The sequence below is a fragment of the Lissotriton vulgaris genome, chromosome 10 (assembly GCF_964263255.1).
Source record: "Lissotriton vulgaris chromosome 10, aLisVul1.2, whole genome shotgun sequence".
NCBI classification, from domain to species: Eukaryota; Metazoa; Chordata; class Amphibia; order Caudata; family Salamandridae; genus Lissotriton; species Lissotriton vulgaris.
The window spans coordinates 465,742,469-465,758,677 of record NC_141698.1 but is presented as its reverse complement, the minus strand read 5'-3'; the positions used below and the strand labels follow the sequence as shown (position 1 = coordinate 465,758,677).

Sequence of the window (16,209 nt, the reverse complement as noted above, 5' to 3'; positions counted from 1 at the left end):
GCAGTTTTGCATCTCTCCCTCTTAAGGCTTTACTATCATAAGTAATTGTGGGAAGAATTTTGGCCTGTGCTACTTTTAGTAGGGGGCATAATGTTGGGCCTAGGAGTTTAGATGTTAAACTTTTCATGGTTAATGCTAGCACCAACCCCTTTCTTTTAATCTCCTCTAGGTGTTGGGCAAATGCTCCTTCCTTGTCAATGTAAACACCTAGGTACTTATAAACTCCTACTGAGTCTTTTTGTGTGCCGCCCAGCTGCCAGCTTCTCTCTGGCTTCCTTTATTGCTAATTGACATAGTTCTGTTTTTCTTTAAGTTGATTGACAACTTATTTGCTTCAGCGTAGCCCTGCATGCTGTGGAGAAGATGCCTAATACTGTATGGCTGAGCAAGATTACGTTGTCTGCATAAAGGAGATTGGACAGAGTTGTGCCCCCCATCCTGGGTGCGTGAGAGTTGCTGGTGTTGAGTAATTTCAGGAGGTCTGCCATGAATAAATCAAACATGGGTGCCTTGTTTGAGGCCCTTCGTTGTTTTTACTTTCCTTGTCAAATGCATCCCTGTGCCACGTTTTACCTGTACCCAGGTATCAGTGTGAAGGAGCATTATCATATTTAAAAGAGCATTTGGGATCCCCCAGCTTGCCAGCTTCGCCCATAGTCTTGATCTGTCCACATTGTCGAATGCGGCACTAAAATCGATAGAACAAAGGTGCAGCTGCATTTTCTTCGAAATTGTGGCATCTATGAGCAGAGTTTATGTTAAGATGTTCGTTGCTGTGCCAGTTTCCTCACGAAAGCCTGTCTGATTTAATGGAATTATGTCATTCGTGTCCGTCCAGGCTGTAAGCTCTTCCAGAAGCATGCCCGCAAAGTATTTAGCCTAATTATCAATTAGTGCCACTAGCCAATAATTGCTGGGCAAGGCCTTGTCGCCACTTTTGTGGATGGGAACGATCGTGAAGCCTTTCCTTGAATCAGGGATGACGTCCCGTTGTCTCACTTACAGGAATATTGGATGAAGTACTCTTGCCCACTCTGATGCCCTCTGGTTAAACAGAGCAGGCGGGATTCCATTTGGGCCTGGTGCCCATTCTGCTGCTTAATTGACAAGTGCGCAGCTTCATCTAACACTTTCTCCAGAAGTTAATTTGCGATAAAGAATGAATGTGAGACTCGGTCGTTAGATAAATGTTCCGCTTTTTGGTCAGTTGGAGCTGCCCTGTTCTGGTACTGGAGAAGGGAGCCTGCTGTAAAGTTGTTGAAGCGAGTGTGCAGATAATTGGCCCAGGTTTCCTGTAATATGTGTGATAGAATTTCCCCACGTTGCGGGTTGATGATTATGTTCACCATTTTTCCAGAAGCAAGCTTTGTCATTTTGTTTTATATTTTGAACAAGTTTGGCCCAGGTGTCATCTTCATGGTTTTTCTAATGCCCCATTTCAGCTTCTTTAACCCCTTCGCTGCGGCGGCAATTCCGCATGCTCGTGACGGAGCCGCTCCGTCACGAGCCGCGGTTGCGCTGTGCTCATGACGGAGCGGTTCCGTCATGGCCCCGCCCGCTCAATAGAACGCGCCGCGCAGGCGCGAAATCAGCACCGCGCAGGCGCGGCGGCAGGGCCATGACCGCTCCGTCATGAGCACAGCTCAGGCGATGCTCATGACGGAGCGGCTCCGTCATGAGCATGGGAGGGGTTAAATTAGTTCTTTGTTGACGCAAAGAGGAGAGTAGCAAGAGGTTCCCAGGATATGGCGCAAGGATCTTATTGAGCTGTTTATGGTTCTTTTGAGACTTTTAATTTGCATGCCATGTACTGCAGTAAGCCTTTTCACTTGCTCAAATGGCAGAGTGTGCTTCGTTTTTATTTGTGAACCGTGTAGTTCGCTGAGCGTCTTTGTGAAGCGTTCCCAGATTTCAATGTAATTCATATTTGTCGGATATGAAAGTATGAGATTCAATGCAGATTCTGACAGGGATTTGATGGTATTTGCCCTGAATTTAATTCTTTTGTAGTCTGACGTATAGATGGTGGCCAAGACTAAGGCAAACTGGATACCAGAGGGAACAGTTGCGGCTAAAATTATTTCTTGTCGGCGATGATCACTATCTCCCTTTCCCCCATTCTGAAATTAATGATAGATGTAAACGAGATGTAAACGAGAGACTAGTAAAGATAAAGTCCAGTATCGAGGAAGTTGTTGAAGTATAAAAACTGGCTACAGGAGGAGTGTCACCTGCGAATCTTCCGTTAAGGGCCCTAAGATTGGAATGTTCCAGGTCCTCAAGAAGGCTTCTGTTTATTTTGTTAATTTTCCTGTGGGCGAAGATGCCTTGTGTTGGTATATTGCAATGTGAGGTTTGGAATCTTGCTTCGTTTTCGTCGGATGATCCCAATAGGTATTGATTCAAGTCCCCCGATAAGATGATATTTGATGTTTCAGTGTTGCCTATACAAGTAATTATTTGGCTAAATAGCTCCGCCGAATCTGTTGCTAAACGTTTAGGGTGGATATGTGCGTTGACAATTGTTACTTCTTTTTGTGGGCCGGCCAGAGAGAGAATGAGTTTGGTTGCTAAGGCAACCTCTGTTCCTGGATCGATTGTAGCTGTTGTAGGTATGGCAGTTGTCGATATACAAGTTGTCAGCCCACCAGAACAATGACCTGTTTTTCTGCCTTTTGTGGCTGGTATGGTGAAACAGTAGAACCTGTGTATTTGTAACGGTTCAGTCAGCCATGTTTCCTGCAACAAGATTACGAGGAGTGTTTTGAAATATTGCAGAACGTCAGGTTCACAAGCTTTTGAGGCTAGGCCATTGATGTTCCATGAGTAAAGGTGGAACACACTTCCTTTTTAGGTCTCGCCTGACCCAGCGCATGCGTTGGTCTGGTGAGACTTTTAGTAAGGACTTAAAAAAATTCTACCATGGCCGGCCTACAGCTTGCGTGCATGTGCATGGGCGTGCGCTTAGGAGCAGAGGCGCCATATGGCTTTCCTCATCATGCCCATTAAGGGCATCGCTCGCCGCGCTTGATCGCGATCAGTTTCACTTTCGCGGTCGCGCGGCCGCTTTGCTGTTTTCAGTGAGGCAGTATTTTAACGGCCGCGTTACTTTTACAATGCTTGTTTGTGTATTTTTTTTTTTTTGCTCTGTCTTTCGTTTAACCTCATGCCTTTCAAATACCAATCGGGTCCTGCATTTAAGCCTCCTTGGCGAGTGCTTTTCACTTATGTGTCATACATGAATTAAATGTGCCTGCAACTGTGTGATGTTTCCTCTGACTTTCTTACTCGAACCACTGGATCTTCGGTAGACCTGAAGGAGTCTTTTGATCCCGAGAGTTCAGAAACCGTGTTTGCTGCCCCCTTTCTATTGGGCTCACAGAGTGAGTATATAAACAATCCCTCTTTCTCTGGGGAGATCTGAGACTGTCGGTCGATGGCTCCAAGGTGCCTGCTCCCCCCGCCCCATCTATTATTTAGAGCTCTGGCTCCTAGTTTATCGGTTCCTCCATGCACCCTTGGGCATCTTCCCAATACTTCTCAGAGGAAAGCCGAACAATCCGGACAGCTGCAAAGGAGTATCCAGCCTGGAGATTGCAGGCGGTCGTAAATATGCTGCCCGATCTGCCCCCGCGCACAGCTAACTTTCCTCTCTCTTCCTCTCTCTCCCTCCCCTAAGCATCCTTTTAATTGTGAAAGGGCCGCCATTTTAACAAATGTCAGTCTGGACAGGTTGACGTTCTTTTACACTCTTGTGTTTTGAAACATTGGACCATTAAGGTGACGTCTACTTCCTGCACAAGTCTAAACTGTGTAATAAGTTGCCAAACATACTGCACGAAATGAAGAATTAGTATTATGCCCTCTTCGCATAAATTGCTCCGCGATGTGCAATTTCGCAATGACATAGGAAAAATTTGTACCAGTCTTGACCCAACATTTTATTCCACCAGTTGGTCCAAAAGGTTGTCTTTCAGAGAAATATTTTTGCACTGTGCATTACTGCAAATGCCACTGCAGAACTGTAAGGCACAGGTCTAAACTTTCTCACAACTAGCGCAAAATTGCCCAGCAGCTGTGCACATTCCGTCCTCTGCCTTTCTTCTATTTACTGTTTCATTTACAATCTCTAATAAAACTGCATGTGAAAAAAGTCTTGTGCTTGGAATTTTTGTTTATAACATGAAACATTTGCTCATCACTTGCGTTCCTATCACTTTGTGTCAAAATGTCGCACTATTCCCTCAGAGGACTCTTTACCAGAAAGTCACAGAGCACAGCAAGTCACGTTGCTGCGCTGCCTGACAGGGAAAAGGCAAAATATATAAGGCAATACGGCGTATTCCTGGCTTTTCCCCTGCCCTGACACCCTTTTGGCAGCATAGCGCCAATGCAGGCACCCTTGCATGAAGGTGCAAGGGTGCCTGTGTTGCATGCAGGATTGTTTTGTGCAGGAAAGACGCCTTTCTGCACAAAAACACTCCTGAGGCATAATCCCCTTTCTGTGTGCAGCACACATAGAAAGAGGAAGTAAGGGGGAGAAATAAATATATTTCTCCTCGCTATGTGTTATCTGAGAAGACCTATTGTTTTGGTGCATTTCCAGGTCTACCAGTTTTAGTAAATTTGGGCATGCGTCAAAAACCATGGGATGTGGCGAGGAAAGACCCATTCATTGCCCATGGAATGCCTTCCCAAGGCAGAGAAGGGAAAGCAGATATTTGCGCTGCATTGCCTTACTCCAGCTTTATGGAGCCACTCAGGGCCATGAAAAGTTGCCTTGTGCGGCTTCATAAATCACATGTAAGGTTTGGTTCGCTCTTGCACCACATTGGGTGGTGCAAGAGCGATGCAAACCCCCTCATGAATAGGCATGTCTGGGGCCTATTTATGAGGTCCTTTGTGTCGCTCCTGCACCATGCAATGTGGTGCAAGAGCAGTGCAGACCTTAAGACAGATTTTTGATGCCACTTTGTACGGCTCTGAATGGGTCCACAAAACAGGAGTAATGCAACATAGGGCAAATTGCTGCGTTCTGTTATTCTGTCCTGGGAAGGCATTCTATGGGTGTTGCATGGGTGTTCCCATGCAACAGCCGTGGTTTTTGACGCATTCCCAGATTTACAAGAACTTGCAAACCTGGAAATGAGCAAAATCTTACACCTTCCTTGTTGCTTCCTCTTTCTATGTGTGCTGCATTCTGCTGGCACATGGAAAGAGGAATATGCCTCCCAGGATTTGTTTTGTGCAGGAAGGTGCCCCTTATCACCCAAAATCAATCCTGAATGAGACGTAGGCACCCTTGCACCCTTGGCTCTATGCAGACAAAAGGGCGCTAGCGCAGGCTAAGGACAGAAATGAGCTGTATTGCCTTAAATATGGTGTATTCCTGTCCTATCCTTGTTATGCAGTGCAGCGTAGCAAAGTGACTAGCTGCGCTGCACTGCACTGCACTGCATTACTCCCCCATAAATAGGCCCCTTAAGTCATTAGCGCACCGAAATTCCTTATGTGGTATTCCACACCCAAATAATGTCGAGGCACTGGAATAGCGTGTTATTCCAAATAGTATCCTATCCTATGCTTCCTATGGAACAAGGACCCAATTCTGCTACTGGCACACTTTACTTTTAACGGGGCAATGCCAGAACACCTCAGCAGGCATGCAATATTTTTAGTGGAACAATGTTAGAATTTCTCAGCAGCATTGCAGTGCATTCAGCGGGACAGCAGTGCTACTTTTCAGCAGGGCTGCAATATGTTTAGCGGAACCTTAAACATTTCACTGCTGTTATTTATTTTCATAGGGAAATATCAGCGCATCTTAGCATAGCTGCTGTTCGTGTATTAGGAACATAAAAGCTCTTGCAGAAGAGCAGACTTACACTTAATGACCCTTTTAATGAGTCAGTACCTACATTTCACAGACTCTCTAAATCCAATATATCATGTTTTACAGTAGATATGACATACATTTGGACAGTACCAGCACTTCCCGGCAGTGCTGCTGGCCTGTTAATGGCTCCATATTAACAAGTGTTGGCCGTCTAAGCAGAGTCCAACAAATAAATCAACATTATGTGACCTCCCCTCTCACCGTCCTCCTCAGCAGGAGTACAATGCTCCTTTGGCCACTGTTAGAAACTTGCGCTGCTGATCTGGACAGAAGGTTACAGTCTCAACCTACCTTCTTTCTTAACATAGTCAGTTGCCATGGGTAACAAGTGTCTCGCGTGACCTCAGCCCCACTGCCTTTTAGAGGTACTTGCCTGCCAGGAGCTCTCTATTTTCATGTAAGGTATTCTTTTGACCCCCTGGTGATTTCAGGCGAAACAAGTAAAATGTCAAGTGCCTTAAACATAACTGACACTGCGCCAAACTTTAGCAAAGGAGCCAGCCGATTGGGAAATATAGCTTAGTGACACAATGCGCCAGCTGCTGAGTCTGTCTTTAATGTGCGGAACCATGATTAAATTTCTGCGAGACAGATTGGCGCACCTGGTGCGTACACCCGCATATGACCTGTAGTAGAGCACAGGTTTAAATCACAGTTGAAACAACTTATATTTCCGCTTTAAAAACTGGACAGTATCGCACATTGTTATACTGGTACAAAGTTAATAGAACTAAAAACAAAGGGCTTCATTTTTGAGGTTTTGCCGAAAGGATGCGCTGCAGGCCTTCCTGCTGCGCTTCCCTATGGCAAAAGAAGAGGGCAGGAATGCGCCGTATCTGTAAGATACGGTGCATTCCTGTCCTTTTCCCCTGCGCCGGCGCACAATGGCCTGCCCTGGCACCTTTGCACCATGGTGCAAGGGTGTCTGCGTTGCAAGGATGATTATTTATGTATAGGAGGGAAATCTTTATGTACAAAAATAATCACAAGAGGGGGGTTCACAGACGCTGTTTGGGGCAAACGTGAGCTGATTACCATCAACACCGGAGCTTGCCATACCTGGGGTCCTGACGCTGTTGGTCTCCCCTGTTGCCGCTGCCAGCACCACTGCGCGGCCGCAGAGGGGGGAGACTACAGCTCCCAGGCTGCCCAGCGGTCCCGCCCACATCACAGCAATCCCGCGCCCGGAGGCGCATAAAGAGCAGAGGCTCCCTCTGCGTCGCGGGACGCGCGCGGGCAGCGCCCGGCTAAACAGCATTACAAGGCAGGTGGAGGCAGGGCTGGGCCAGCCCCCTGACAACCTACTATGGGTAAGCGCAAGAAAGCTACTAACGCAGAGGAGCGGCGGAAGAAGGCCAAGGTACCTAGACACTCTGAGACAATTATTTCCTATCTTTTATCTGCTGTGGGGGCCCACACAAAGGAAAATTGCAAATGCAGAGCAGGAGCTCGGTTTGGCCCCTTCGCCCCTCACAAACGGAACTCATGTTACTGAGACTGCCCAAGGGCCTCACATACCATTAAAGCCTGAGGTGGTTTTGATAAATCATCATAACATTATTGTACCTACTGTTTGTCTTTCTCCTTGCAAATCCCCATCCCCGCCTTCGTTACAGTGTATCCGGGTTACTAGCCCGAACCGAAGAAGAATACAAAAAGGAGAAAAAAAGCAGAGGGCATTCCAAATATAGCCACTGTGACTAATGATAATCTTGGCGATCAGTTAGAGGCCTTGTTCATTGCCCGTATTGAGCCTCTGTTATTGGGTATAGCGAAAGATATCGTGGAAACTTTGAACACTTGCCTTTCTGGTCTATTAAAGAAATGTGCCTTAATAGTTACATATGTTAATAAACACACCCTAGTTCAGGAACCCCCTATGGTGGGTGTTGATCCTCTAGGCAAAAGAGTCAAGGAGGTAGTTAAACCCTCCGCATCCACGGCGACCAGTGTTGGGGTGGCCCTAGATTACGCCAGGATTCGGGATTCCCATATAGGTTCCACTAGTACTGACACCATTCGCCCAAACCTAGGCCCCCTAGGTAGTTCTGTTCCGCCACCAAGTCCAGTTATTAGTAAGCTGGCAAGGGGCTGCCAAGTAAAATTAGACCTTCCCCCGGAGGCCGCCCCCTTAGTTGCCACATTCATTGGAGTTGCTCCACTTAAAGAGGGAGAGCCTGAACCAGTTGTTGACCTAATAAATAAGGCTAGAGTCTGGTGTGCTAACTCTTGTAGCGGAGGGATGAACATTTCAAATAGGATTATTATGGCGAGAAGGGTGGGTTTGATTGGGAAATGTCCAAAGAACATAGAGGGGGACTGTGTAATAGTGAACTTCGATAGCTCTGATTTGGCTGACAGGCTGTTCTGGGATGGCTTGGAGATCTCACAAACAGGGCAAATGAGACCGGTTCCCTTAGGATTATTTTACCTGCCCCCAGACACACATTATGGGGCACGTTGCCCAGCCATGGTAATGAGAGGTTGGAGCTCAGAACCGGGAGGTGCAAGACTAGTGGGAAAATCACATAGCATCCCCCAAACGGGGGAGAGGGTGTCCCGGTGGCCCCAGACAACTTGTACATCTGTTGAGGGGCGTGGGCCGGTCCTGAGCAACCAATTTGCCCTTCTCTCCGATATGGAGGAAAATGATTGACCGCTAGTCATGACGCAGCCTGTCACCCAAGGGGTTTCTAACCCTGATGCGACAGTGGGTTGTAAAATCATCAGCTGGAATGTAGCGGGTATTAGAGCAAAAAGGGCGGACACAGCCTGGGTCGATTTAGTCTCTAGCCATGACATTATAGCTATTCAGGAATCTTGGGACCCTTCCTCTAGCTTCTGGCTGGATGGCTTTACCCGCTTTGCCGTCCCGGCAATCCCAAGCACCGCGGGCACAGCAAAGGGGGGCCTCATCTCCCTCTTCTCGTTAAAACTCATGGGGACACTAAACCAGGTGGAGGCAGTCTCACCAAACCTCTTAATTGTTGAATGGGTACTTTCTTCCACCCGCAAAATCATCTTAATTAAATGTTACAATTCCTGGGAAAGGGACGATGGTAATGAATACATTGTCTCTTTGGAAACATTTTTATCCTTCCTCAGTAAAATATTTACGCTAATTTCGAGCTCATCTTAATGGGCGATTTTAATATTCATCCATGTAGTGACCTATGTTACGCAGGAGAGCATGAGGGCCCAGCAGGCTCGGTGGCTCCTCACTTTGAGCACACAAAGTCAGGAGAGGCCCTCGAAGAGTTGCTAGCCAATTTTAATAGATTTTAAACGGACAACACCGAGGGGGAGGCAAGAGCAATTGCCTATAAGGGTACTGACCCTGGTTCAGTGATAGACTATATTTTTTTGACCCCTGGTATCCTACAAAGGGTTGTGATCTATAAAGTAATTGTCTCGGTATATAGCGATCACAACCCGGTGTTGCTTGAGTCGCACTGGGGTGACCCCGTGGGCATCGAGTCCTGCCTCTCTCAAACGAGGCCTGCTCTACTTCCCAAGGACCAAGGGAGAAGGCTTAAGTGGGCAAAGGTAGTCCCCGAAAACTTAATCGAAGAATTGCTCCCCAAAATTGAGGGTAACATGGCGATTTGCCAGGATCTAAATGCTACCAATCTAGATATCATGGGGGCCTTTGAGCCAATATGCGTACAAATCTCGAATTATTTAAATCAGTTCAGGGAGGAAACAATCACCATAGATGGTTTGACTCTTAACTGTTCAAGAGCTCACAGGGCATTAACACAAGCATTGAAAATGACCCCGAGAGATAAGGCAGTTATTGCCAACTTGAGGAAGGTGTACAAGTTAACAATCAGCGGAAGGAAAAATGACATAAAAAAGGCAGCATTGGAAAAACTACTCTCAATTGATGTACTGCGCGATAGCACCCAGTTCTGGCAACAATTAACCAGCCCTTTTTTTCAGACTCAGAAAACACAGTCATGGACTGTGTTATCTCTGATGACAAATGGCTTTGTCTTTTTAGAGAAGTTTATGGTGACTCAGATTCTGGCGCCTCATGTTGTCCACTGGTGGTCCCCGAGTCTGCCCCTCTACTTTTCAACTATGATGAAGTGGAGAGGGCAATTTCGGAGACTTCGAAAAACCAGGCTCCGGGGCCGGATGGCGTACCGGCAGACCTTTATAGCCATTCACCAAATCTTTGGGCCAAGGTGTTAACAAATGTCTTTTGCGCAGCTAATGGTAACACTTTCCCTGCCACCTGGGCCACTTCAATCATCGTGCCGATCTTTAAAAAGGGTCAGCGAGATTATCTGGCGTGCTATAGACCCATCTCCCTCTTAGACTCTGCGATTAAGATACTAGGCAGAGCCTTACTGTTTAAGTTAAGGGACAACATAAAGAGAAGTGGGGTTTTATCAAACATACAATATGGGTTTAGAGAAAATAGAGGCACGCTTGATCAATGTTCAAACTTGCATCTTTTCATTTCCAAGTATATGGTTGCCAAGGAGGGGTCGTTATTTCTGGCCTTTATGGACCTCTCCTCTGCTTTCGATTTAGTGAACAGGACTAAGTTGTGGCCAATCCTCTTGGAGATCGGGATTGACCCATCACTTGTAAACTTTATGGCGTCCCTTCACCGGGCGTTGTTTGCAACGTTTAGGGTCCCCAAGGAGGGCAGGTGCACAAGTCGTTTTAAATCGGTGCGAGGAGTGCGACAGGGCTGTATTTTGCCCCCCCTCCTTTTCACCATCTACATTAATGGCCTTGGAAATTATTTAGATGTACCAGGGGTGGGCGTGCCGCGTGTAGGAGACGCAACTATACCAGCTCTCCTATACGCGGACGACGCAGTCTTATTAGCTCGTACCGGAGTGGAACTCCTGAGACTGTTGGACCTATTCGGGGTCTTCATGGATCGGCTGGATCTAATATTTAATGCGAAAAAATCCCATTTGATGGTGGTTGGTAATCATAGAAATAAGTGTAAATCCAATACCTTCGTGTGCAAGGGTGAGGTGGTCTCCAGGGTGGCCATTTTCCCCTATTTACTTAGGGGTTCTCTTCGATGAGAAGGGGACGTGGGCCCCTCAAATCAAGGCTAAGAGCATATCCGTGGCCAGATCCACGTCCGCCCTCATGGGCTTTTCAAAACGGAGGCCCTTTTAAAAGTTTACAACACTAAAAGGATGCAAATTGCCACATATGGTTCATCTTTATGGGGCTATGTATCTCATGAATAGATCCAAAGAGTGGAAAATAGGTTTTTGAGATACCTTTTTGTCTGTTCCCCAGTCCACCCCTACCTTTTCGATGCACTCTGAGGTGGGTCTGGATTAAGTCACAGACAAGCTGAAATTGGCCCCATTAACATTCGGGGTAAAAACATGGCTCAATTGAGAAATAACTGTGAATCATGCTATCTTGAAGGATGTTATGGCATTGGATTATGCTAAAAAATTACCCTGGCTGGAATATCTGAGAAATGTTTTTACACAATTAGGACGCCCGGAGCTCTTTCTAACCCGATCTGGCATCAAGAGGGAGGATGTTAATTGGATCAAGAAGCACTTTATTGATAGGGCTAGATTGGTTCGTGAGGAGCAGGAATTACTGAAACCTACAGTTAAATCGCATTATATGCTATCAATTTCCCCCTCACTTGAGCCATATCTTAAAATTGTAACTAAACCCTTTCACAGATTTTTATTAACCAAATTTAGATTCAATCTGATACATCACTTCCTGGGTAGCTACCAATCGTGGGTCAAACCTGAAGATGGTCCGCCTTGTAACTGTAATAATTTCTCGCAACAAGATACAATGCATTTCATTATGTTTTGCGGGTTTTATTCGGACATAAGAAAAAAATATTTGTTACTAATCTTGAGAGATGCCGGCTTTATTCAAGTCAGGCCCGCTCTCATCCATCTCCAGTTGTTGAGTAGCACCCGCATCATTTTTTGTGTGGCCAGTTTTTTAGTGGCGGCAACTTGAACTAAAACAAAAAATGCGCCACCTAATTTTATTATCCTGACTGATTTTATTATTTATGCTGATTTTCACTTGATTAATTGTAGTGTATTTGTTGAAAAGGGCCTTGCACTGAGTTTGTAAATACATGAATTGCCCAATTTATATGTATGTATGTGAATTTTTATGCCTTTTATGATTTTAACAAATCGAATAAAGTGTATTTGACTGACTGACTAATCACAAGAGGCTTTTTCCTCTTTTCATGTGTGAAGCAGAATGCAGCACACATAAAACAAGCATTGGCATAGCCAATAGGTCTCGCCTTTGGGGCCTTATAAGTATTTAGTTATGCAGCAAAATATCCTTGGTGCAACAACACCAACAGTTGCATGGCTAAACACTTATAAGGGCCCAAAGGCGAGACCTATTGGCTATGCTAATGCTTGTCGTTGGTTGTTGCCACTGTCCGTTTGGCTATGATGTCATTGAGTTGCTGGAAAGCGGTTTAGGGTTCTTGTAATTGGTTCTGCAAACCGACGACCGTCTCCGTGTGCGACTATTTCACCATAAGACTCACAGATGGAAACCCGGAAGAGAGGCCTTGATTGAGGAGTGGGACCCAGTGCCCCTCTAAGAATGGAGATTGTGGGCTTTGGGCGGTGACTGAGGCCTTGCCTTGGGCTGGAGTTTAGAAGAGGTGCTGGGTAGGCTGGCTTTTGGTAAGAGGTGACCTTGATTCCCCATGCTTCAAAAGTGTGGTGCTCGTTTAAAACTCTTTAGGCGATAGCAGCTGTTTTCCACGACGCCCTCGTTGTTCAGTCATTGCTGGATTTTCTGGTACAAGAAACTCTATTGCAAGAAGATCAGTTCTATTCAGATCTGCTGGATTGGGAAAGGATAATGATACTGATCCAGAAATTGAACCTTTGAAAAGTATAAAAATTAATAATTTGAAAAGTACTTACATGATCCCGATCTTGGGGATGGGTTTGGAGAGCCCTGGTTCCATACACTTAGAAGATGTAGAGGTTGTGCTGAGGCAGATCGGGATGGGAAGTGGTGCTGGTCCCAGACGCTTTATCCCTTGTCCTGGATGTGCTCAGTTGACCCAGGACTAGGTTAAAAGTTTGGCGATGGGGTTATTGGACCTGGTCCTTGATATGTGTGATGGAGGAGGAACATTCAAGACCCGGTTAGACTGGTTGCTGGGAGACAGTGGGGCAACAGCAGAATGGCAGAAACTCTCATCTTACGGGATAGGTAGGGTATTCAACAGTGTTATTATTTTTACAGTTTGCAATAGTCTTCATTTGTTTACCTCCACAGCTTGTCCTGGGCCCGAGTGGTGTTCTACAGGGAATCCGTCCTGGGAAGTGTTATGTGGACATGTCAACAGTAGATCCTGACACTGTTATTGAAGTCTCTCGAGTAAGTATCCCTGAACACAGATCAGATTGATTTTATGCATTGTCTATGAATTTGGTCTGTCTTCTGTGTCTATTACCTTCCAGCAGTGTCTAATAAGCTTGTTCATTTATAATACTCCAATACTGCAAGCAGTACATGTATCACAAATTCTTACGTTTCAAGGGACATGTCATGTTTTTCTTTTCGGCAAAATGCCTGAAAGACACTAGTGACTTAACCGTTGGATACATCACCCCCCCCCCGGATGACCCAGCATACTCCCTCGACAGGTACCAAACTGAACACACTGGATAACTGGGGGCTCTATACACCACTGACAGGAAAAATAAAGGGAAGTTCTTCGGACAGACCAAACATACACTAGAAATTTGGCGTTGAGTTACCTCTCAGCTAGGATGGGCGGGCACTCTCTCGTTGGCCACGCCGCTGTGGTATGCTCAGAAGCTGGGTAGACTAGGATATCAGCCCGGATTTGACAAATGGGACCTTATCGGGATATCAACAGTGGGGGATCTGGTCAAAAAGGGGGCAATACTGACTTTTAGTGAACTCCAAACACGATATCAGATGGCACAGGGAGAAATGTACTGATACATACAAATCAGGCACGCGCTCCAGGCAGCTTTTCCGTAGTTTAAAGACATACCAGAGTAGTCAACCCTGGAAGATCGCCTGCTTGATGGGCCTCTCAAGTCGAAAGCAATAGCCTTAACTTACAAAAAGCTGAGTAACAACCTCCCAGACACCTTTCCGAAGCTCAGGGAGCGATGGCAAGAAGACATGTGCCCTATAGAGGACGGAGACTGGCAGTCGGCACTGAAGTCCCCACGTGATGCAGCTATCACTCCGAGGTTTCGCCTCATTCAGCTTAGAGTACGCCATCGCTCATATATTACAGGGACAGGTTTGGCCAAGATAGGATCCAAACCTGATAACAGATGTGTAAGGGGATGTGGTCAGCAGGCCACATTTCACCATACATTGTGGTACTGCCCCAGGATACGCCCCCTTTGGGAGGGAGCCATGACTCACATGTTCACAGCCCTTCGAAAAGCTATATCACTAACCCCACAGCTCAAATTATTGAACATCTGGGAGGCCACTGACCTAACCGAGGTCGAACAGCAATTCCCAACGCTGGGTTGTACACTGGTAAAGAGAGAATTGGCTAAGAGTTGGGGGGGCGTAGACCCACCTCGTGTCACCCTATGGGTCATAGAAATGGATAGATGCATGCTGGCAGAGACTGAGGTCTATAAAGCTCGGGGATGCCCCAAGAAATGGGATAAGAAGTGGTCACAGTGGAACAAACTCAGGAGAGATCTATGTGTGTCACCCACGATTGAAATGGAAATGCGCAGACAAAACAGACTGGTAGGAGATGAGTAATGAGTAATTCTTGATTAATGTTTTTACTGGAATATTTTGATGAAAGTATGCAATGTGTCGTTCAATCATGTAATGTACTACTGTGATTTCAATCAATAAACAAAGTTAAATAAAAATGCCTGAAAGACATTATATTTCCTTTTATGGCTGTTTGAGTGCACTGATCATGGAGCATTAGCGCTCATAAAACATTGCAGAGGGTATATTAAACTTCAAAACCTGCTTCATTTGATTCTTCTGTGGTGAGTGATGCATTTAGCATTTTCAGGTGACTGGATAGCATAAGGATTATTTTTAATCCATATTTTAGTTTGTTTGTACTTTATTTGAATTAAATGAACTGTATATATCATGTACTAAACTGTTTTGTCTAAACAATGGGGAGACATGTGGGCAAATAGCAGTTGTGAGTTTTGCAAGTACTTCTTTATCCTCTTCAAACACTTGCCTGGCATGTAGTTGTTTTAAGGCATAAATTTATAATCGCCACAAAATTTGATCAAGGATGACCAGTAATTGAAGGCTTCTGATATCCACGTATCCCTATTCACTGAGGAGTAGGATGGGGATAACGCCGGGAAACAGCCTATTCATAGGCATGTGTTGGATGCAGATACACATGGTATACATACTCCTCCCATCTTGTGTTGGGCCTGGACTGTTGTGTTTCCTCGGACATTTTATGATTGGCGTTGTGCATCATTTTTCCTTCCCCTCGTAGTATTGTGCATTGTCAACAGCTCCTTTGCTAGAAAGTTATTTTTCCACCTTCTGGCTCGTACAGAATGTGCCAGAACTCCGCAACATTCGACACCCACACAGCCTTCGGTCAGCAAGAACATGATCAGAGATCCAGTGAACAGAACCCACAGGTTCGAGGCATGTGGGCTGCTGAATTCATATCTGTGCATAGATCGCCGCCTAGTGTTGGGTCCGGATGATTGCACATTGTTGTCCTGGAAGAGTCTTCGAGATAGGTGGCTCCTCCCCTGGACTACAGTGCGCATGGGCATCGACTCCATCCCCAGATTGTTTTTTTCCGCCATTGGGTTTGGATGTCTTTGGTTCCCTCTTGTCGGAATCTATAAAATTAACTTAACTTTATTCGAGACCAAAAGGTCTTTAGGACTTGCGTCGGTATTGTCTTGCGTTCGGCTTCGCAACTTTCCTCGGCTCAAAGCCAAGCTTGTACTTCCGCGTGCTTTCGGCGCGGAGGGCCTAGTCGACGCTCCAGACTCTTCGACCATCCATCATGGAACGAAGTCCATTCAAACGATGTCCACCCGGTGTGCAACAAGTGCCTGTCGCCGGACCACGACGAGGCCAAGTGTATGGCCTGTTCAAGGTTCTGGTCCAAGAAAACACTCAAGCTCCGTCGAGCTGCGTGCCTGGAGGCCCAGCAATCTGCTCCGGCGCCTACGGACATTTTCGATGCTGGGGAGGTCGAGGATGAAGATATCCAGGACATCTCAGAATCTAACCCTGCGTCGGAGGTCGAGGACGACTACGACGCCGAGGCCGAAGATTTCGGTGAAGTC

The 16,209-nt window shown here is 46.1% G+C and overlaps 1 protein-coding gene across 2 annotated transcripts in view; it reads left to right on the top strand.

The window, feature by feature from the left end:
• GLYR1 (glyoxylate reductase 1 homolog) overlaps positions 1-16,209 on the top strand; it is a 526,825-nt gene that overhangs the window by 419,706 nt on the left and 90,910 nt on the right. For both annotated transcript variants that reach the window (XM_086941330.1, XM_086941329.1), the window contains one exon: positions 13,181-13,282. In XM_086941330.1, the coding sequence (XP_086797456.1) occupies positions 13,181-13,282 (102 nt within the window). The remainder of the gene's footprint in view (positions 1-13,180; positions 13,283-16,209) is intronic.